The following is a 23239-nucleotide window of genomic DNA, read 5'->3' on the forward strand; positions in this document are numbered from 1 at the left end:
TCAGCATTAAAATGTTCCTGTGATTTCAGTTTCCCTCTCTCCACAGGAAGCTTGACAAGGATGAGAAATTATCCATGGGTACGGAAGGGCGGGAGGTGGGAATCCATTTTTAATGCCCACGTTCCTTCTCTTCCGTTAGAGAATCAATCCTGAATTTCAACCATCGATCACATCCTCACGGCTGCTGACACACAGTAGGAACTCAGTATTTATTTGCTGAATGAATTTTTCAAAAGATTTCATGGCTCATATTTGAAGTAAAACCACGGATGTCAGATATAACAAAATGGAGTTTATAAAAGAAATGTTCAGACAGATTAAAAGTCACATCCTTCCTTTAACTGCTCTACAAGCCAAGCTGGCTAACCTTAGTTAAACACCTTAAACACCTTCCTTGAAGCAATCATGGGAGAACCACTCTCCAGTGGCAAACACTCCTGTCCTAGTTAATAGCCTCTTTGATCTCAAAGAACTTGGATTCCTGAAAGTGATGTTAGTCTGTAACTCAGCCCTGGCCAAAAGTACCAGAGCAGGTGTTTCAGAAAAAGGCTTGACTTGCTGTAAGGATGGACACACAGAAGAGAAGGAACTGTTCGTGTTTGTCATAGTCATCATGTTTCTATGTGATGCCTGGGATCCGTACAGCCACCTTGTGACTAGGGTCATAAGGGAAGACAGGGTAGACAGGCCAAGAACGAGGAGCAGAAAGGTTCCCAACTCCCTGGTGATATCCTCTAACTGTTGAAAAGACTGACTTTGTCACCTGTCCTAACCACACTCCAAGCTTGTTGCTCTGGGTGACAGAATGAAATTCTATCCCTGAGAAACCACTTCTAGTCGGCCCTCCTGCTGTCAGCAGCAGAAAACCTCCTGATGGACACACAGGAACATGGTCTTGTTCTCATCCTGGAACTTCCGCCCCAGGCTCTGTTGGCCTCTCTTTCCCATTGCCACTCCCACCCCGAGCCATACAATGTTAGAAGCTCAGGCTCTGAGATCAGACCCTGATGAATCCCTAATCCCCAACTCCATTCCCTTGCCTCAGTTATCAGGTTTTCCTGACTCTCTTTATGTAAACTCACTGCCGAGTTCACTCTACGGCAGCCTTGGGGACACATCTGTGGACAGTGTGCCAGTTTCCCAGGACAAAATGTTGGCAGAGCAAGTACCCAGTACACATGAAGCCCTGAGTTTATGCCCCCGGGCACTAGGAAGTAAGTGAAGCCTTTGAGACTGGCAACACTGTTCTTCGATGGCAGCTCATTCTACGTGGAACGGTGTTAAGAGTTCTGAGCAATGTCCGCAGATGAGTCCGATGTCTGCAGCCACACTGGTACCTGTGTATACTGTGATGAATTTTTGGTTAACCCGCTCCCATGATTATGGAGGCTGGCAAATGCCTGAGTTCCAGGGGCTGCAAACTCCAAGACCAGATACTGCAGTTTAGTGGAAACAGAATTCCTTCTGAGGAAGAGCTTAGTCCCTTCCGGCTGTCAGCTGATGAGGGGAGGACCAGCCATACTCTGAAGGGCTGTGGACTTAACAGCCCCCTGATGTGCAGGTTTAACTATATCTGAAAATACCTTCACAGCAGCATCTAGCTGTTTGACCAACAACCAGCTAGCATAGCCTAACCACACCAACACAGGATATTGCCAACAAAACAGTCTGTGTGATCCTGTTCCTTTAACACCTCCCATGACCCTTCTTCGTCAGTGTGTGCAGAGTAATAAGAGGTTGTAACAGCAAGGACACTGTGGGGACACTGCAGCGACCGATTCGTTTCTCTCATTTAGGCCCATCACTGACTCTGCTAGGATCGCATCCTTTTTTGTACCACTTTACAAACACATGTGTTTGTGTCTCTGGGGCTGGGGTGGACAAATGTGAGAAAAGCATTACTTACATTCTCTAAGGTTCCTCTATTTCGGTTGAACCATCCCTAAACTACAGCCCTTTGGGCTACATAACTATTGCACCTTGCTTTGCTACATGCCTGCCCTCCCCACCCTGCTGACCCCTACGGATGTCTGGCCAGGAGAGATGTCAATTGGTCATGATCATTAACGTTCTTTTTAATTCATTTACTGTATCCTTTGGCAACTGACAATTATGAACCCGAAAGGGAAACTTTCCTCTTCCTTTGGTTTCTAGACTAGAGACTTCTCTACAAGATCCCATCCCCACCCCAGGAAAAATCTTGTACTGTCATTTGGATGATCATTCCCTAACCTGTCCTTCATCCTCTTTGAAGAACTTGGAAATGGGAGGCACAGAATTGCTAAATTGGAGGTGGGTACTTCAAAGTTTAATAGATGCTGGTGATCTGCCTTCCAAGGCATCCTTAACTTTAGAGATGAGCCCTACCATCCAGCAAAGATGTTCAGCTGTTATGATCCATGGTCGAGGCGGTAGGTAGGGGTGGGGTGGCGATGGGGGTGGGGGTGAGACATGGGGTTGGATAAAAGCCAACAGGGACCTGAGGTTCCAAGAGGAACTTGTCCAGGCCTCCTGCATGCTGTGGCTTGCTCTAGAGTGGGAAAGGACCGAGTTACCACTGGATAGAGAGTTGTATCTTACTTCCTTGTCCTTTCATAAGAATGACGATTCACAGAAAATCATCTAAACCACAGGGAAAAGGCAGATACCTCCTGACCGGGGCACCCAAAGCTATGATTTTAAACCAAAACCATTTTCTTGGAAAAAAAAAAATCATGGCAATAAAAAAAATATATATGCCAAAGAGTTTGAAAAGAACAAACATTGGCTCTCTTGTCAAAGCACAAAGCGGTTAACTTCTAGATACCACAGGAATGGAAGCTACACTCTGATAAACTCATGTGGCAAACCCTCACATGAATATTTAAAGAGCTCGGTGGGCTCTCTCACAAAGGAAGACTGAGACCCAGAACTCTGAAGGAGGCCACAGAGAACAAGTAAGCGGAGCAGTGACATTGAAGGCAGGCGGGGTTTCTGGATGCAGGAGAGGCGCTTACAGGGCCAGCCTCTCATGTGGTCTCCCAGGGCTGCCTGGAGTGAGGTGGAGATCTCCTGCTGTGGGTCAGAAAACACGTCTGAAACCGACCCACAGTTCGGTCCCCCAGGAGACAGGAGACAAGTCTCTAGGGCACGTCGATGGATACGCCAGCCTTTGCAACACTGGGTTATCCGTCACTGGTGTGCCTGCCACCTTATACAATGAAACCTTCCGAGACACCAACGCTCAATGACCTTCCGACGCAAGACATCGTAACCCTGACTTGAAATGTCTCAACAGAAGCCAGGTGTGAGGGCGCAGGCCTGTGATTCCAGCAAAGCACAAACACCTCAGAGTTCAAGGACAGCCTGGACTACAAAGGGAAACCCTGCTCTTGAAAACTCAGGGCTGGGACGGAAGCTCACTAGCTGCGTGTTTACTTAGGCCCTGTCTCCTAAACCACTAAATGAATAAACTGATAAACTGCCCAAAAAGGGTGTGGTTTTTTGTTTTTTTGTTTTTGTTTTTACAGAGAACTAAGGCAAGCCTTTTCAAGGCTAAACTAAATTTTCAGAAAACTAAGTTGAACTTTTTCTGAAGGCTAAACAATTTGCAATACAAACTTGAGATCTGGAAGGGAGTCATGGACATCCAAGTCTCTCTCTTCAGTCCAAACTGGCCAGCGCTGTACTCTGGTGTGCTTTACGCATAGTGATGTGAGATTCCATCCAGGAAACCCCAGTTCAGCAGCGCTGGCAGACAGATGTGGCAGGCAGATGTGGCAGGCAGATGTGGCAGACAGATGTGGCAGGCAGATGTGGCAGGCAGATGTGGCAGACAGATGTGGCAGGCAGATGTGGCAGGCAGATGTGGCAGGCAGATGTGGCATGCAGATGTGGCAGGCAGATGTGGCAGGCAGATGTGGCAGGCAGATGTGTATTTGGTTCTTATTCCTTCACTTTAGCTGACTTTTCTGTAAACGTACCAGCCACTGTGCCAGTGGTTATCAACTGTAACTGCTTTCCCAGGGTGCCGGGGCTGGAACCCAGGGCTTTATGCATAGTGGGCAAGTGTTCCACCCTTGAATGGCATTCACGGTCACTCATCTTTACGAGACAGGATTTAGCTAAGGTGCCTGGGCTAGCCTTAAATTCTGTAAGCCAGGCAAGCCTTGAGCCTGTAATACTCTTGCATCAGCTGCCCGAGTAGTGGGATGATCACACTGAGACCTGGTTCATCCGTGCATCTTCTGCCATCTTACCTTTCTATCTAGTCCCAGACATCATGAGACGCGCTGATGAACCAGAACACACACCAGGGAAAGGGCAATGTTAGCACTTACTGATGTGAACGAGAACTCCTGGGAAAAGCCCGCATCTGCAGACACTGGCTGACTGATTAGAACTGAGTTATTGTGGAGAGCCTGGAATGTTGTCAGTCCAGGGGCTAATCCCCTTATCTTTGGCCAGCTTCCCGCCCTGTTTTGTTAGAACTAACATCCTGAGATTAATAGATAAAACCCTTTTAAATTCTATTAATTTAGCGGGGTCCCTTGCTTCCACCAACCCTAAAGTTGCCAAGGTTAGCATTACTATCTCATAGCATCTTAGCTTAGAGAGGAGCTTCCTGTCTTGCTGTGACCTCTCTGGTGTACCCATCAATATATTTTAAACTTGTCTCAATGACTTTCTTTGTCCTGTAAAACAATAAAACTTCACGAAACTGCTTCCACGTTGGGATATGGAACTTGAGGTAACTTAAATCTGTGTTTCCCAAGCCATGTTATCTCAAAACTACTCTAGAACAAATTCTCTCTTACTCCCTTTAAGATGAGAGCTGTGGTTTGTGTGTTGGCAATGGTGTCTAACTTCTTCTGTGCCACCACATCCATACACACAGACCCTAAGAGGCCCTTAGTCCATCCATCTCTTTCTTTCTCCCTCTGTCTTGCTCTGCATTTGCTTTCTTGACCAATTACCCTTTCTATTCAGACTCTAGGTTGGAAATTCCCCCTACAAATGTCCTACAGGGACTCTCATCTTCCTTCCAGCCATGGCTTCACAGCCAAAGGTGACAAAACTATTTTCTTTTTCTTCCTTTGAGACCTGGTTTTAGTACAGAACCTGGCACCATCACCCCTGGCAATTCCCGTAGTTGTCCCCACACACTCCCTAGCCAAAATTCCTTTTAGGCTAAGACCAAGGAAGTAGGTGGAGACTCATGTCATGAGTGACAGCAAGCAACTGATGGGCTACTGTTTAATAGTAGCTCTGTGGGCCGGGGCTGTTCGTCATGGGTTCTCACTGTACTTTCTCCTTGTGGGTGGGGATTAAGATAGAGTCTTACTATTTAACCCAGACTGGCATTGTAGTCTAAGCAATCCTCCAGCCTTCCTCCCAAGAGCTGAGATTATAGATCCAGGTCAGGACACCAGACTAGAGTTTCTTTAGCGTCTCATCATTGCCAGCATCCACTTTTACTGAAAAGTCAAAAGGGAAGGGAGTGGCTTCCCTCTCGACGCTGAGCAGTTGAGCTGGGAACTGGGGGACCTCGCCTGCCTGCACAGGTTCCTGGTTAGCTTCCTGCTCGTAACAGGTTACATTGTCTCAGAGCTGAGAGCAGTCAGCCAGGCTCCCTGGTGAAAGTGTGTGTGTGTGTGTGTGTGTATGTGTGTGTGTGTGTGTGTGTGTGTGTGTGTGTGTAAAAGGAAAACAAAACATAGTGACAGAGCTGGAACAGGGCTGAGGGCAGGGCCGGGAATAAAGGGGTAGATCAGATCTCACCAGTAAGAATGAGAAAAAAGCTGACAATAACATCTCAGAGCCATGTAACAGGCCTGGCAGAAATGAGGATATTCTAAAGAAACATTTGTGGCTCTCCATCAGAAACAATGGACCCCAAAGAAATAGGAATTCCCCCAGGAATTTCATGCTGGGAAGGAAAAGGACCCAGCCACAAAGGAACTTTTCTCCCCAATAGAGACTTTACACAAATCTACCTTACCACTTTACAGGACAAGACTGAAGACCAGACTGTGACAGGCAAGGTGGGTGGGGGTCACACCTTGACCATGACTGAACAGATGGTGTCTTAGTTTGCTTCCAATCGAGTGAGTGATAGGAAGGTCACTAACAAAAGCAACTTGTGCAGTAAAGGGTTTGTTTGACTTCACAGTTCACAGTCTCTCATTGAGGAAGTCAAGTTGGGGCAGGAACCCGAGGCAGGAACCAGAAAGCACAAAATGAAGAAGAGGCCACGGAGGTAGGTGTGCTGGTAACTGGCTTGCTCCCCTTGGCTTGCTTGGCTAGTTTCTTACATATCTCAGGACCAACCTACCCAACCATGACACCACCCACAGCAGGCTCGACCCTTCCACATCTATCACCAATCAAGAAAGGGCCCCGCAGGCTTGCCTTCAGTCCAATCTGACAGGGGCATTTTCTCAGACGAGGCTCCCTTTGCTCAGATGTCAAGTTGACAACAATCTGACCAACACAGCCCTTACCTCTTCATCTTCTTTTCAATATGGCCACATTGAATAAATTTCCTGGTTTTGTTTGTTTGTTTTCTCTGGATTATACTATCAATCTGACCCTTGTAATTGATCTGACTCTTCTAATTGGCTTATTGAGCACGGATGGCTAAACCTGACTTGGGGCATGGGTTGCAACCCCCAACTTTGATACTATCCAGAGCCCAGGAGGTTAGGGGCTAGCCTGGGAAGACAGTGCTTGTCATAAAACAGGGTCAACCGGAAGCAAAGAAGAACTGTTGTGTTTGGAGCCGGCAGGCTGATGGGGCTACAGCCACCTGCAGCAGCCTCCCTCACGGCTGTAATGAAGGGCATTGGAGAGCTCCAGCAGAGAGCCTATGTGTGACTCTGTAGCCCCGCACAGATCTCAGATGACAGAATTCTAGGACAGATGGCACCCTAACCCACATTTTCCCAAGGAAGTTTACAGGCCCCTGTTTCCGAGATATCTGAAGGCAACCATTCACCAGCAAGATGCCCTCCCCTCTTCCTGGTAATGCAATTCCCCCCCCCCCCCTTCTCCTGCCAGGATTAGAGGCAGCCTGACTACAATTACATATTATGACTTTATAGCATAAGATCTTCCCCTTCTCTAATCTGTCAGAAAGGACCCAGCTCTATCACATGGGCCTGAACCCCTGACAAGCTACCCACCTATAGCATGTACGTCTACAGTGTTACTAACTAATAAATTTCTTACCCAAAAGGATTATCTGCCTCTGTGTCCCTCTGAAATCCAATTTCATCACCTTTCAGGTCCAGGCTTAAGGAGGAAAAAGCTTTCTATAGGCCAAATAGTGGTAAGGGAAGATATAGCTAGACTCAGGGCAGCACAAATGGGTTCAAGCTCACCCACGTGTCCCAGAGAAGTACTGACTATGATGCAGAGTGGGTGTCTGATGGAGCCTCTTCAGAAGGCCAAGCCTTCTGCTATATTGTCCCTGGCGGGATGTTCACTGTGCTGGTAACAAGCTCAAAGGGCAGGAATCCTCAGAGTTTCATCTTTCAACCAGCAGAGGCAATTCGCCTAACAAGGTAGTAGACATGCAAATTCTTAGGCCTGACCTCAGAGATACTGTTAGAGACAGTATTCTGTGCCCTACCTAAATTTACTCTCAGTGCAGAGTTGAGGCCTCTAAAAGGCAATTATGGTTAAGTACGGTCACAAGAGCGGCTCCCTGATCCATTAGGATTAATGTCCTATGAGACACCAGAGAGCTCATTGGCTCTTGCTCATAAGCAGACTCAGAGTGAGTAGCTGTCTACAAGCCAGAGGAGAGCCCTGAAAAGAAGCCGCAGGAATGGAACCCTGACCTTGAACCTTCCAGTCTCCTGGAAGGTCAACAGCCCATCTGTGGCATGGTGTTAGAGTGTTTTCAGATGAAAGAAAACTTCTAGGGTGGGGTCCAAATATCTGTGCTTGAGAAACTCTGCATAAGCCTTAGACACATGGTCACTCTCAAGGGACACTGGTCTAGTGATGGCTGAGACGGGCTTTAAACATTCATACTTCATGGTTGGAGAAAATCAAAGAGATCTTAGAGAGAAGACTATTCCAAAGATACGGGACTTGGATTGCCCTACCCAGAGCCAGTGGCTCGCTCATGGTCATCACTCTTCAAATATAGCCTGCGGTATGTGGCACAAAGCCTGACTGTGAAAAAGGTATTCACCTCATTCGCTCACAGAGGACTCGGGGCTCCTGTTCTTTTCTTCCAAGGATGGCTTGCAGTTGATGGCCAGAGATGCTACCTCCGAAAGCCCAACCTAGCTCTTACTATGACAGCGTTAGGGACAGGCCTCTTTATTCCATCTGTGTTTACAGTGATATGCAAATTAACAGTAGGTGACTCTTTCTTTCCACCCAATGGTCTGACATATGCAAAAATACATGCTTTTCATGTAGAAAGAGAAAAGTGGAGTCCTCCCTCCCCATCCTGGAGGCAGAGTATAGAAGAATTAAGAGGGTCCCCCCACCCAGAGTTTACCCAGGTGAACTCCCTTTCAGAAGAAAGGCATAGCTGGACACCAGCCTTGCAGTCAGCTGGAGCAAGCCTGAAACAATCTCTCCCCAGACAAAAGCAGCGACAGGGCAGCTCCGCACTTACTTCTAGGACTGTCCATTGTTCCACAACAATAGCGTCATAGCCCTGTGTGGTTCTGTTATCTTCTGTGGAAACAGCTTCAAAGATGAATACTCCATCTGTCAGGCCATAGAAGGAATCTGTGGAAAGAAAAACAACAACAACAAAAACGGTTGGGTGGTGGGGGATGTAAGCTGTCTGTGGTAGAAGTCTTACGAACGGTAAAAATCTTCACCGCCATTCATTAATAATCCCAATCAGAACATCTTTTCCGAGCGTTAATTAAAGACGGCATACACAGCCGCAGAGTCTAGCCCCATCAGAATGAATGAGACTAATTTACCTCACACTTTTGAATAATATCCTTGATTTTATGTGCCCAAATTTCATCGTTGGCAATCACCATCAGATTCACGTGCCTACCTTCCTGTTCGTGCTCCAGTGTCAGGATGCACTGGGAAGGACTCATCCAGGGCAAAACACAGCCGCTTACACAGATATTAGAGGAGAACTGTATTTAGGTAAAAGAGCATTTTTAAAAGGCAGGACAGATGGAAGACACCAGCATATCTGAGCTTGTCACTTGTGCTTTGATTCTGGGGTGTGTGGTGTGGTTGCTGTACCAGGGCTGCTTCTTGCAGCCTTGTCCAGAGCCAGGAGAGGGCTTCCCAAATGATTCACCGCTGATAATGTTCCTGGGGCACTGCCAGACAAGAGAGTGGGTCCTGTGTACGCTGCCGCTTGACAAGCCTAGTTATTATGTGTTCTGTGTGTTACAGTGTTATGTGAGAGTGTCTTACTGATGGGGTCTAAAAGAGCATAGGGCAGAGCCTCTGCCACACCAGACATGTGCCTTCTGCCGCCTTTTAACATGGTGCAGTCTGTCCTTGATTCATTTAGATGAGACCAAGAGAAAGAAGAGTAATTTAAATGCCGGTGGCCTGACTCCAGGCAAGGGTCCCTTTTAGAGATGGTCGTCTCACCCGTGAAACTAGGATCTGGGTGGATGATGCTTTTTGCCCTACAATCTGTTGTGCAAACCTTGCTCAGTCTCTGAACTGAAGCCCTGAGCCCAGGCTTGGTCTCTGGAAGAAGGGGAAGCTCCAGGGAGCTCTGCTTGCTCCTCTTACTCCAGATACGCACACAGGGAGAGCCAGGCAGGAAGAGAGGTTGAGAACGTGCCAGCACCTGGGGTGTGGGCTTCTAGCCTCAAGAAACAGGGAGAACTATGTGCCGACTTATGACTGAAGCCACCTACCCTGTGGGCTTACACGCATAGGCTACCCTGCTTCTATGGACATTTTGGGGTTCTGAACTCAGGTCCCCATGTGTGCCAAGCAAAAGCTCTGCCCACCAAACTTTATCCCACACCCCAGTTTAGTATGTTTTGTAAAAGTGTTTTTATAAATAATGCTTACAGATAAGTCTTCTTGATGGACTCTGAACATTGTAAATGCGAGACTAAAGAACCAAGCTGGGAGGGTGTACGGAAGATGGGCTTTCAGGGGTAGGCTCTTCAGACTTGGTTAAATGGCTCTCGAACGAGAGCTGTGCAGATAACATTCCTTTCAACACTGTCAAGAGTTCCTCTGCACTCCTACCACTGCAGGCACCAAGCATTTTCTTTTCAAAATTTGCCAATTTGATAAACAAAAGAAACTGATTTTTTTTCAACATTTAAGAGCCATGGAGAATTACCATCCAGTTTGGGGTCTTTGTTCATTTCTATTGGGCTTTTAGAGGTTTTAGGCATTGAGAAAAAACTATAGGTAAATAGTCAGCGCGGCCCTTTACTTATTTTTGTTGTTGCAAATAACTTTCTCTTCTTGCTGGCTTTTTTATTTTATTTGTGGAGAACATAAAGCTCTACATTGCTGTGTGTTGACAGTTTTGAGTCCTTTCCTTTGAGACTTGGAGCAAACACTGGCACTTCCATGAATGTCAGAGAGAGTCAAAGGCCTTCTGCTTTGTCTCCCTTCCCTTTCTGTAACAAAGAAAATGATCATGATTGTGATTTATCTTATTACAAGATATTCTTCTCAAACAGTCATTGAAAAGTACCAGTGGGTCTTGCTGGGCAGCCAGCCTAGCCAGAAAGGCAGGTCAGGCTCTGCCAGAGACTGGTTCAAAAACATGGCAGAGTGGTGGAGGCAGACACCTGAAGTCAGTCACCTGTACATACTACTCCCATACACAGACAGGCCTCTACTTACTCTCTCTCTCTCTCTCTCTCTCTCTCTCTCTCTCTCTCACACACACACACACACACTCACACACACACACACACACACACACACACACACACACACACGCCACTACATAATCTAGTCGTCATAGAAAATATTTAATGATCAAATTCTGTATTATCCTAAGAAAAAATACCCTGGGAATTTAATCAGAGAATACTTAAGAAACAATATTATGGGGGGAAAAATACAGACACAAAAGTGTCATTTGGGCCAACTGTGAATTTAAAAAATTATTTGTGTGTCTACGTGTATGTGTATGTGTGTGAGTGACTACAGAAGATTTAGGGTCTAAGCTCCTAACTGCTGAGCCCTCCCTCCATTCCCAAGTTGTATTTTGCTTTTTTTTTTTTTTAATGAAAAACATTTAGATTTATAAACTTGGAGAAACAAAATCAAAAGTGGTCATGAGCGGCGGAGTTAAGTATAATTAAAATTTTATTTTCAGTCTTCTTGCAAGATTAATAAAGGGGGCAACATAGGTAACCAGGTATTACAGGAAAAAAAAATAAGTTCTTTGTCGTCTTCTATGTGTCTCTTGAAGGTAGAACTATGCTCAGAGTTTTAGAAAAAAATGGAGGTACAACACAATAAAATTAACCTTCCTGAGTGACTCCTAGAAATGACAGACTGGACCTCCAAAAAGCTCGTGGAAACACGGTGCTCACCCCACCGAACCTGCCCCACCCCCTCCTTCATTCTGACATCTATTGAATCTGGCCATTATAGGCCAGCCGTGCTCTGGAGAGCTGGTGAGCAAAACACAGTCTGTGCAACCGTCGAGCTTACCAGACTCTTTCACTAGGAGAGAGGGGTCAGCAACAGAACGGACAAGCAGAAATGTAAACGGGATGAGGGAGCGAAGGCGTAGGCCATGGAGGTGGCTGTTTATCAAAGGGGTGTATAAACGAGGGCTCCCTGGTCTGAGTAGACACATTATGGTGGCTAGCTCTGTACACTGGACACTGTCGGAAAGTGTCAATCAGGGACTGTCTAGGCCAGGTTGGCCTGTGGGGGCTGGGGTAGTATTAGCTTGAAATTACTTTGAGAAGAGAACAGGTGCATACTGTGCGTGGCATTCTTTCCTTCACAGGGCATCCCCAAGTGTATAAGACTGCAGCGATCTGGAAATGGGCACAGGCGTGCACTGACTCTGTTCTCGGCTCTTCGCTGGGGACGTGTGTAATCTGACTACCTGCTCTGAGTTCCTGCCATCTTGACTCCCCGGCTAGGATGGACTGTGATCTGGCATGGTGAGCCAATAAACCTTAGGAGGCTTTGTCTGGTACTTTATTACAACGGGAAAAGACACTAAGAGGTAAATAGATGCACTAAACAAGCAAGTCATACGAATTTATAGGGCTTGTGAGTTCCCGGCAGAAAGGGGGGGGGCAGCCTGTGTGCAAATTCAGAGCTGGGGGGGGGGCATTCAATTACAGATGACATGCAGAATCCTAAGAAGAAATTTGGGGCTCAGGTGACTGGTGGGAAAAGAACTGTCAGGAGATGTCTCCAACTGGCTCAGGTAAAGAGATAACAGTAGGTGAGAGGCAGAGCCGGAGACCATGTGTGTGGTTGAGTTTGACCACCTATGTCACTGTTACCACTTTGAAAGGACATGCCTCAGGTAGCCAGTTGTTTCCAGGAAGACAAAAGAGACATGAGACAGATCTGCCCCAGTGGAGCCAATGAACTCGGGAATGGTTAGTTACACGGCATTACTGTGGCCATTGCTGACTGATAAGCAATGTTCACCCTAGACAAAGTGAATGAGACCAGTGTGCTTGCTCAGCTTGGGGTTGGATCTTGTCTTGAATGATAAAGATGCTTGAACAGCCCAACTGAGTGATGATTATGGGAGCACCTGGAGCTTTGTCCACACTCCTTTCATTAAGTCCCCCCTGAGTGAGCCAACACCTACTTATTCCCCAGTCTGGAGTCTACCACGAACCCTCCTCAGCAAGGGACACACTTCCAGAGTTGTCCCTGAGTGTTAGCATGCTGGCCTCCTAAGGACACTTAACACAGATAACCAGGGAGAAGCATTCTGCAGCTGAACAACTTTATAGGTACCCTGGGGCCCCAGGATAAGCATGGCCCAAGGTTCTCAGCCTCACTCCAGGGGAGAGTCCCTGCCACAGAAGCAGCACCCAAGCTCCTTAAGATGAGCTTCCTCATTCCTGATGTATGGGTGTTCAATGCTGGTAGAGACACAGTAGTTCCTTCAGGATTGTGCAGCACAGTACACAACAGTTGCTCTAGACTTCTATACAATGTCAGAAGAGGCTCTTTGCCTCTGCAGGGTCTGTCTCTGTGGAATTAACCAAGAGTAGACAGAAAATCTGTGTTGAACAAAACCACCCCTTTCTCTGCCATTATTCCCTAAGCAATATGGCATAGCAAACCACTTACTCTGCATTTACATGGTATTAAATATTATAAGTCATCCTGGGGTGATTTAAAGTACACAGGGGGGCTATATGTCGTCAGTACACATGCGCATCTGCGGATCTGAGCATTTAAGAAGTTCCCTGAACCAAACCCCATAGATACTGAGGGATGGCAGCCATCTGTTTTCCAAAGCCTATGGCTACAACTTCTCAATGGAGGCTCCCAGCCCTTTAAATGTGCATCCTGGACTCTTAAGTACTAAAATGTCCAATTCACAGAAAGTCATATGATGGTCTTCAGACTGTCAACAGTACAGCAGAGTTGAGACCCCAAGGTGGAAGGAATGAATAGGCTCCTCCAGATGCTCCCCCACCTTTGTGTCCCATCCCCCACCCCACTGCCCAGCCACTGTCTGCCTCCTTCCCTTCCCCCATGCCTGCTGCTCTACCTTGTTCTCCTGAGGGTAGAAGGCTGAATCACCTACTTGTCTACAACAAAGCAAGTTCAGAATAGCTGTCAAAACTTGGTCATCTGTAACGGCAGAAAACAAATGTCAATGAAGTCTGGAGGACTGATGGCTGGGCTTTTAAGGAGCCATTGTTTTGATGGACTTGTCTCCTCTCTATCTCAGCCTCCCTGCGATGTCCGTCAACACGGGTGTACGCAGGACCACTTCAGAGTGAAGCCTCCTGATGTAAAAAGGTTAGCATCCTCTATGCTATGGAACACATTCTATCCTCACTGTGTCTTTTACTAGGATGCTTTCCTACGGTGCACAAAAGCTATGTGCCGGGGCACTGCATAAATATTTGATGCCGACCTTTTGGCAAAAGGCCACCGTACCATTCCGATCTTGTGATTTGCAAGAAGGACATGGGAAAAGATCTGCCACACCATCTCTAGAGGTAAATCCTATGTACAATTCTCTTCTGTAGGCATGTGGTGCAGTTCCAAGATCAGACTTTGGTTTCGGGCTGTAAAGTATCTGGGACATGCACACCAGGACAGCTGGTCAATTCAGCTAGTCTAATCTTTGCAGGTTTATAAACTAGAGTTATTTGATCTTTGAACAATCTAAGGTAGGACTCAACTTTCCACATTCAGAGGGCCCCTATTTTCCACTCTATGTTGATTTCTGATGATTCCAGGCATGGCCCCACTCTCTGTCTCAGTTAACTATAGCTGCACCAGTGGTTAGGATGTCATGCGATCTCCTTCGAATATAAACACTGTTGAATCACCATCAGATCACCACTGCTGCCGTCTCTTACCTCCCCCACCCCATCCTCTACCTTCCTGCATTCTTATCCAGAGGGCCAGTGAAGGTTCACTCCCCTCTGTCCACAGGGACTAGCCTGCAAGTTCAATGCCTAACAGACCAGGTAAGGATGTGTCTTAATCACTGCCTCGTTGTGATGAGATACCCCAACCAAAGCACCGTCAAGGAGAGGGCTTGCTTGCCTTAAGGTTCAAGGTTACAGTCTATCACGGGAGGAAGTCATCACAGTAGGGCTTGAGGCAGATGCTCACATTGATTGTGTCCTCAGTCAACGCTCAGCTCATTTTCTCTCTGTTCTAGACAGTCTAGGAAGGATCTCAACCCAGTGAATGGTGCCATTCCCAGTGGGTAGGTATCCCCATCTCAATTAACTTGACATGCACACAACACACACACACACAGGAATAACTTAAAATAAACCTTGTTTTTAAAATTAAATGATTTGTACATGTTTTATGTATACTGGCAAGGCCAACTACATATGAAATGTAGTTCAATTCCAGCATAAGGAAGTGTTTACAGCATAAGGAAGTGTTTACTGAGCCACTCCTGGGAGCCAAATGGCAACTGAGGAAACAGGATCAGGCAATGGATTAGGCTCACAAGATCCTGGGTTACGACTATGAACACTGTACCATGTTCCCTCTGCTTTGAAGTTCCAGGTTCAAGATTACAATACTAAAAAACAAGGGGTGCCAGCCCTGTGTAAGTGTTTATACGATATCTGTATGGACTATTTAGGACACAAAGACATGTTATTTGAAATCCATATATTACAGTCTGGATATGAAATGTCCCTGGAAGCCTCATATGTTGAAAGTCTGATTGACAGCTGGTGGGGCTTTAGTTAAGCAACTGGGTCCCATGAAGCTGAGACTTCATCAATTGATCGGTGCACTGATCAACTCATGTGGGGGAGCAGGTGGGGAACTAGAATAGGTGGGGCCTAGCTGGACGCAGTGGCATGCCAGTTAGTGGCCACCTTGTCCCCAGACCTTCCGAGCTGCATGAGATCATCGGTTTTCCTAGGTCATGACCTCTGCAGTGATCAACAACTTAACAGGTGGGATTGGCTAAAACCCTGCTGCTGGGCATACCCAATGAGGCATTTTCTTAAGTTGATTATTAGAATCAGGTAGAGGGACCCTAAATCCGGGCTATCCCTTCTGGTGGCATCTCATTTGCCTTCTGCCTGCTAGCTCTACCCTCACGGGCAAGTTCATCCATCTACTGCTGCAGCCTGCGTTTAACTCAACTTCTTCAGGACTCCAGAGACTGAGAAGCAGCAGCTCTTCAGCAATCTTCTAGGACCACAGCCCCAGGTCAGGCACTGCAAGGCATCCAGCATCACGGACCGACAACATCCAGCACACTAGCTGAATGAGAGACCCTGGCTACCACAGACTAGGGTGCATCAAGGGGTCTCGGGATGATTTATTTCTTCAGAAGAGCAGAAATAGGGGCCAGAAAGATGGGTGAGCTCTTAGGAGCACTGGGTAGTCTTACAAAGGAGCTGAACTTGGAAGCTCCCACATGGTAGCTCATAACCATCTGTAACTCCAGTTCCAGGTAAAACTGTGCCCTCTTCTAGCTTCCATAAGCACCAGATATAGATATGGTATACATACAAACATGCAGCCAAACATTCATACACATAAAATAAATTGCTTAAAGAAGGGTTGTCAGGAATAGAGATACATCCAGTTAAGATGACCCATAGCATTGGGCAGTGGTGGCTCATGCTTTTAATCCCAGCACTTGGGAGGCAGAGGCAGGCAGAGTTATGAGTTTGAGGCCAGTTTGGTCTATAGAGTGAGTTCTAGGACAGTCAGTGTTACAAAGCGAAACTCTGTCTCAAACAAACAAACAAACAACAACAACAACAACGCAAAAGTCCTGTGCAATGTAACGGACAAATGAACAGAATATGTCATCTAGAATATAGTCTAGTCAAGTCTTCATTTGGATAGCCTGCAGAACTACCTTCGAATTTATAGGAAACAGTGGCTAGAAAAACAGGCCAAAAACCCACCAAGAGGCACTGCTGAGTGAGTCACTATAGGAAATCCTTCAGTGGACATTCAACTATGTTCCCTTCCAGCATCAAGGTAGGAAAATGGCTCTTCCAGCAGAGAGAGTGCCAGGGGGTTACAGGAGGAAATTACCACAGACAAGTAAGATAAGTGGGGGCCAGCCCTGAACACGGAGCCTTGAAGTGAGCTCCAAGGCAGGAAGGGGAGAGAGTAGTGACTACACAGGTTCGGGGCGCACTGACAGTGGCAGGGATTTGGCAGGCCCAGAGTCAGGCTCTTCCCACAAGAGATGAGGTATCTAGAGTGTCTCAGATGTAAGCGTCCAGTCACCTGTTGACCTTGCCCTTGGCTTCTGGAACATACTTAACTCTCCCTGCAAAACCAGCTCGGCACAAGGCTGCCCCTTCTCACCCTCCTAGAAACAGACTCACTGGCTGGAGATCACCCAGTGGCCCTTCGCCTGCACTGCAAGGGTCATCCCTGATGCTCTCTCTGGTGACTTTGGTGCCTTCCCCTCCCCATTCCCAAGGGTCACCCAAAATCCATCTGAGAGGACAATTTCCTACCAAGATACCTATCCCTTCCCACCTCTCTTCTATTCCATTCCCTTTTTTTTTTTTTTTTTTTTTAATTCCTTCCAACTTTCTTGACGCCTCCTAGCTGGGAGGACCTGTTTCCATAGCTATCCCACAGACACGGAGTCCCCAGCTCACAGGGTTGCTTTGAGGGCTTCAAGGCACTGCTGTATGTAGGCTGCAGGGAGAGGTGGCAGCAGGTAAAGAGCCATTGTCCTCACGTTTCTCTTCTGTGCTGCGTGCCTGAGGGCCTTGGAGTTGGACAGATCCCCGATAGACAGATAGGGACTGGGCCTAAATAGATAATAAAGATGGCAGATTTCCCTCTTCCTTGAACTCCTGACCTGACACAAAGGCCTATCAGCCACTTTCCTGACTCCTGACCAGTTTGACAAGGTCAAGGCCCCAGCAGGCCACGCCTACCTCAATGTTGTCGGCCTATCAGCTTCCCTGTCTTTTGTCAAGCTCACCAATCTTGACTTAAGGGGATGAGGACATCTCAAAGACCATCAAACCCCCAGCTCTCAAAGAAAGACAAGATTTGGGGGCCCAGAGTGTTCCCTCTGCCCTGCCAGGAGGGTCTTCCTGTGTGCTGTACTCCGTGTGCACTTCTTCATCTCTAATAAAAAGCCCACCCCCTTAAAAGTTAACGCCAGGCCAGACTAACTAACTGTGTCCTCTAGAGCTGCACTCTCAAATCCACTAGACTCACAGAGCTATCCATATTTAAATGAACAAATGTGAACTAAACTGTAAAATTTAGTTTCTAAGTCAAAGGTGTCCAAGATGGCCGGTGGCCATGGGATAGCACAATCCAGAACATTCTACTATCACAGAGCATCCTACTGGACAGCAATGCCCTAGATGCTTTTCTTGGTATCTCAGATGTTCAATGTTATTCACCTGTTCATCATGCCTGCTGCTATAATGGCCCATTGACTATATCACTGTTAGTCAAACAGGAACAAGCAAGGACCTTGCTGCCTGCCTTGAGACCCATCTGCTTTGTCATCATCCCAGGCTACGCATCATCCAAAGCCTTCACATTCACAACAACAGGATCTCTACTCTAAGAAGGCTGACCTGGCCCTTCACAGAGAATACAGCATCCAAACTCTACTCCCAGCCCCACTCCCGTAGGAGAAGCTGCATATCACCAACCCTGTCGTCAACGGTTGTCGGGCTCTGCTGGGATCCACAGGCTTGTGTCACACCTCACTTCCTAAGGCTTCTGGCTGACTTACACCCCTGCCCAAGCTGGTACGGCAGCCCCACATCTCAAACTGCTTCTTTGTCTTCAAAGGCGGCCATGTTGCCCCCAAACCCTTTCTTGGCTCAAGAACGTTCCCCACTGTGGACAGACTTTCCTTCTGCCTCAAAAGCTGACATCGATAGTATAGTGCTATTTCATGAAGCAAGGCCCTAGAGATGAGCCCACTTCTAAGGCAGCGCACAGGAACATGCGTCCCAGCAGCAGCGCACTACAGCCAGGTGCTGCCATTATTTCCAGCCTTCAGTTCCAAGGTGCTGCTGTTGCTACTTCAGACTGCAATAATGTGTACAAACAATTTGCACTCTGGAGTGGCATCTAAAGGGCACCCGGGGTGGGGGGTAGCGCGGAGGGAGGAATTAACAGTCCCAGAGAGTCGCCTTCTTAAAAGCCTCCAAACCCACCATCTTCATTCAAGAAGACACCGGGTCACTGCAGAGGGTCTAGCCTTTGTGAGATCTGCCCAAGCTATGCTAATTAGAAATCAAATGCTGTGTGTCTATTGATTATGTGGCTTTCTGGTGGAGGAGGCTGGAAAGAAGAACCAAGATCAAAGCAACAAGAAAAGTGGCAAAGCATTCCGTACCATTGGCCATGCCAAGCTGGAAGACGGCGTTCACCAGCACACCGCCTTTCCGGAAATGGTCACTCATGTGTTCCAGCCAGCTGGCGTCTAGACTGCTCACTGTCTGGCCGTTCTTGGAGACCTGGAGGGGGATGGTGACAGGGTAGTACTGCCGACATTTCTGCTGGCTCTTCGGTCTGTTGAAAAAGGCGAAGATCTCCATCTCTGTTGGGATTCATAGAAAGGATAAAGAGAGAGGTTAGCCCACAGAACCAATTTGCTAAACTGGGTTCAGCGCGTTCTCCCTGGAGCCCGGGAATGGTATCAGCTGTGAATCCCTGAGGCCGTTCTCTTGCCAGATAATAAAACTCCGTTTTCAGCAGTAACTGAGGCAGGCTGCTTTTGGGGAGTAGGGCCTTGGAGCTTGTGCTTTGGATAGAGGCTGTTGGCTTTTTGTTTTGAGACAAGGTCTCACACCCTCCAGGCTGGACTCAAACTTGCTATACAGTCAAGGGTGATCCTGAACTCAGGGTCCTCCTGCCTCTGAATTACGGGGATATGTTACCATACTCAGCCGGCATGGTTCTGGAAACGGAACCTAATTCACACATGCTAGGCAAATAGTCTACATCCCTAGCTGGAACTAGGTTTTGAATCTGAAATATAATTGATAACTCAGAATTAATTTACATTGTTAAGCATCTGGAAGAAGTGTATTTCTAGAAATAAGTAAGAAATAAGTGTTTGTGAAATAAGATGTAGAAGTTAGTCATAAAGGGGGTGGTGGTGGTGGAGATTCATAAAAAGAAAAAAAAAACACTTCCCTAATTCCAGGAACCTTTTTACATCCCTGAACTTGCTATTTATAAACTGCAGGAGAGTTTCCTGGGGCCAAACCCATAATACTCAATCAAGTACATCAAGTACATTGATATGTAAAAATAAATATGTTCCTGTAAATGGGGGTTCCTGCTTGGAGGAGCAGGTCAGCTCAATCAGCCAGGCGGGCCCTGGGTGTGAAGCTGGGAGCTCTCCACTCTTTCATTTATAGCCCAGAAATCAATAATCTGCAGCAGCCCGCCGCTGACTGCACCTGCTGTTTATGCTGCCAGCCACAGCTAGCGGGAACCGCGGCCAGCAGCAAATACCTGGAATTTCAGTATACACTGGAGAGAGTCTATTTTTTCACCATTCATTTAGTCAAGCCAAAAGAGCTGGCCCAGCTTGGAAAATGTTGCTTGCACAGGCTGGTTAGGAATACGCACTGGTTGCCAAAACATCGTTCGAAGTGATAAGGAAATCCCCACCATCTCTCAAACAGAAAAGGTCATACACAATGACTTAAAGGTCATACACAATGGCTGGCATTAGGGAGAAGCACAAATCATACGTGTGTTTTGGACATGGGATGACGCCTGCACTTAAACTCTGGGATGGAGGCTCCCAAATTTCAGGATTGGGCCATTTGGATGTTGTATAAGTACTAGCTGGTGTGTGTGTGTGTGTGTGTGTGTGTGTGTGTGTGAGACCTTACATGTCTCATTTGTCGCTTTTTGCCTCTTGCCTTGAGATTCAGCCTCTCACTAAGCTTGCCACTCAGGCTAGACGGGATGACTAGCGAACTCTCAACTTCTCCTGTCTGCATCCCTCGATAACTGGTTTACAGGCATGTGTAGCCATACCTCGCTTTTTTACCTGGGTCCTGAGGATTCAACGCTCAAGCCCTCGTGTTTGTACAGGAAGCACTCTTATCTAGGGAGCCAACTCCACATACACTGATTTTTTTTTTTTAAACCTGGCCCAGTTTCCTTTATTAAAATAAAAGGATTTTAAAGGAGAGTTTGTTTCTGGAGCACAGAACAAACCATCCCTGCTTGCTGTACTGGGACCTTAAGTTACGTAACAATCGGGTTCATTCTCAGAGCCCTGAAAAGCTTCTCACGTAGGAGCTTCATTCTAGCACAAAGGAAACCTCCCAGCCCCATCTGATCAAGCATCAGTGAGGTCCCTGAGTTGTGAGACCTGCTGTCACTAACCGCTGAACTGACAGGGAGTTTCATCAAGCTATTCCATCCTACAGAACCAGCCACCTGAATTGTATACAGCCCATGCAGTTCGGTCCTTAGCCCTAGCCCAACTTCCCTTCCAGTCCACCTGCCTGACCCAAGATGCTGTATCGACCCCAGAAAAGATTTCAAACAAGAAATCCGGCCCTGGTGCGTGCAGATGCAGTCACCAGACGATGAGAATGGGGTGCCAGAGGAAAATGTGTGAAGTGAGGACCCAAGCCAGGGAATGAGGCTAGGGAGGGAATGGCTGGGTGATGCAGCATCATCTTCTGGTCCTGGGTGCCTCAAGTTCAGTACAAGCAGCCAAGAGTCTGATCTGGTGTGTCTTAGGATCCTTCAAAGTAGACCCTCCAAGCTTTCCCATGCAAGCAGCTGACACTGCTGTAATACACATCGTATGGGTTAGCGGTCATGCTATTTGAGCTCACTGAGAAGCTGAGTCTGCCTGCCCCCATTTCAAATCCAAGCGTGCTTGTCTCAAGCGTCCACCAGGAAGAGTTGTCTGGGAAGGGGCTTTCCTCCCAACTCTGTGATGGAGGAAAGAACAGCCATAAGGCTGGAGAGGGAAACATTGTCCTTTGAGAAGAGGCAGATGCCAGCTTTTATCAACAGACGTTACTATTGCATATCCTGTGATAGGAATGTGCCCACAGCAGGGATGAGGAGCCAGTCCAGCCGTGGGAAGCTAATCTGTGGACAGGAAGCTCAGCTGGAATTCTGCCTGCCTGCCTCAACTTCCTCCACCAATTTCTGTTGATGTTTTAAGTACCTGGATTAATGACATTTTGTTGTCTGTCTGTCTGTCTCTGTACCTACTTACTTACCTATCATCTATTTGCTGTTTATTCTTGCTGCACACTTAATAAACTCACCCACTCAAACCAAAATCATGGCTATCATAGAATAATCTGCAGTGTCTACAGAACAAGAGATGATGCTGGGAAGACAGAGCGAGCAGGGATAGAAATGAGGAGATGCAATGTTAGTGAGCAGTTACCACAGGGCAGCTGTGCCTCATCAGGGACACAGGTCCACTGGGACAATGTCACCTTAGTTGCATCCACTAAGGACGAGACAACTGAGGTACCCATCCACTTGGACCGAAAGTCACTTCTGAAGCACTCCTGGCCAGAGCTGTCCACAGGTTTGGTCCAGAACATGGCCCTATAGTCGGTTACAGTTAGGCACAAATGCAACAGGAGCAATTGCTCAGAGCTGCTGCGTTGGAAGAAGGAAGTGGGAATTTGGTCGTGGTCACAGCTGGTAGCACTTGAACACACAGAAGACCATCTTCACTCACGGGGTGCAGTAAGAATAAGCACCAGTCTCCCGAAAGCGTCACGCAACAGAGAATGAGTAAGGCCGAAATGAGAAGTGAAGAGGCTGTGGTGGAGGAGGGCGGGAAGGACAGCTAGGTAAGGTAGGAAGGGCTGGCAGCAACTAGGCTTTCCAGGCTCCAACCTCCCCAGCAGCCTGACACAAAAGCACATTTCTCAGGAAGGAAGGGAGAATGGCAGATGAAGAACCACAGAAGAATCAGCAGCGATGGGATACCAGGAGAGGCCTGATCTCACACAACCCTTTAGTCAGATCCACTCACAGGGACACCAGCCAAGAGAAACTACCCCCAAAACCACTTGCTTCGATGCTCTCGTGTCCCCCAAACTCCGACACATTTCGAGTGTGAGCAGGGACCAAGGATTCCGAGGAGCCCCAGGTTTGTTTCAATGTTCTCTGTTGTTCTATAAGCTACTATGATCCCAGCTGGAAGCAATTTCCAGATGTGGGAAAGTCCCAAAGGAAGGCATTGTTTGTGAGAATGGCTGAAGGACTAGGCTGGCAGAGCAGCCAAAGAGTACCAGACTGTCTTCTTGTCCTGCCCTGTGACATGACATGGGGCCTCGCCACATTTCATTTGGAACTCTTATGCCTTCCAAGGTCCCTGTACCACGGTGAATGTCTCATGTGTTTGTGATTGACACGCGCAGGATAAACGGAGAACATGGAGACCCGGGCTGGGGACGGGCTATGCCATGCAGGCAAGCATGGCAAGGGAAAGGTATGCTGTTCTCAGGCCACATGTGGGCCTGAGCTGAGCTATAGTGTAGATAGAAGCTTGTCTGCATTTATGGAATCAGAGAGCTGCAGCTTGTGAACGAGCCACAGGGATGGCTGGATTTCAGTGTCCAAGGAGAGCTGTGGTTCAGAGGAAACAGAA

General features: G+C 47.4%; 1 protein-coding gene and 1 long non-coding RNA gene across 5 annotated transcripts in view; one reads left to right on the forward strand and one right to left on the reverse strand.

Annotated features, from left to right (window-relative positions):
• Positions 1–23239, reverse strand: part of Rftn1 (raftlin lipid raft linker 1) — a 197240-nt gene that overhangs the window by 35066 nt on the left and 138935 nt on the right. For all 3 annotated transcript variants that reach the window (XM_030250135.1, XM_006525081.3, NM_181397.2), the window contains 2 exons: positions 18974–19177; positions 8618–8733 (listed from right to left, as the gene is read on the reverse strand). In XM_030250135.1, the coding sequence (XP_030105995.1) occupies positions 8618–8733; positions 18974–19177 (320 nt within the window). The remainder of the gene's footprint in view (positions 1–8617; positions 8734–18973; positions 19178–23239) is intronic.
• Gm52302 lies at positions 6159–14899 on the forward strand. 2 transcript variants are annotated; one of them, XR_003952350.1, is made up of 3 exons: positions 6159–6238; positions 11933–12092; positions 13988–14899. It is a non-coding gene; the product is annotated as a predicted gene, 52302 (long non-coding RNA). The 2 variants fall into 2 exon arrangements; XR_003952349.1 differs by lacking the exon at positions 13988–14899 and adding an exon at positions 13862–13915.

This window comes from Mus musculus, chromosome 17 (genome assembly GCF_000001635.26).
Source record: "Mus musculus strain C57BL/6J chromosome 17, GRCm38.p6 C57BL/6J".
NCBI classification, from domain to species: domain Eukaryota; kingdom Metazoa; phylum Chordata; class Mammalia; order Rodentia; family Muridae; genus Mus; species Mus musculus.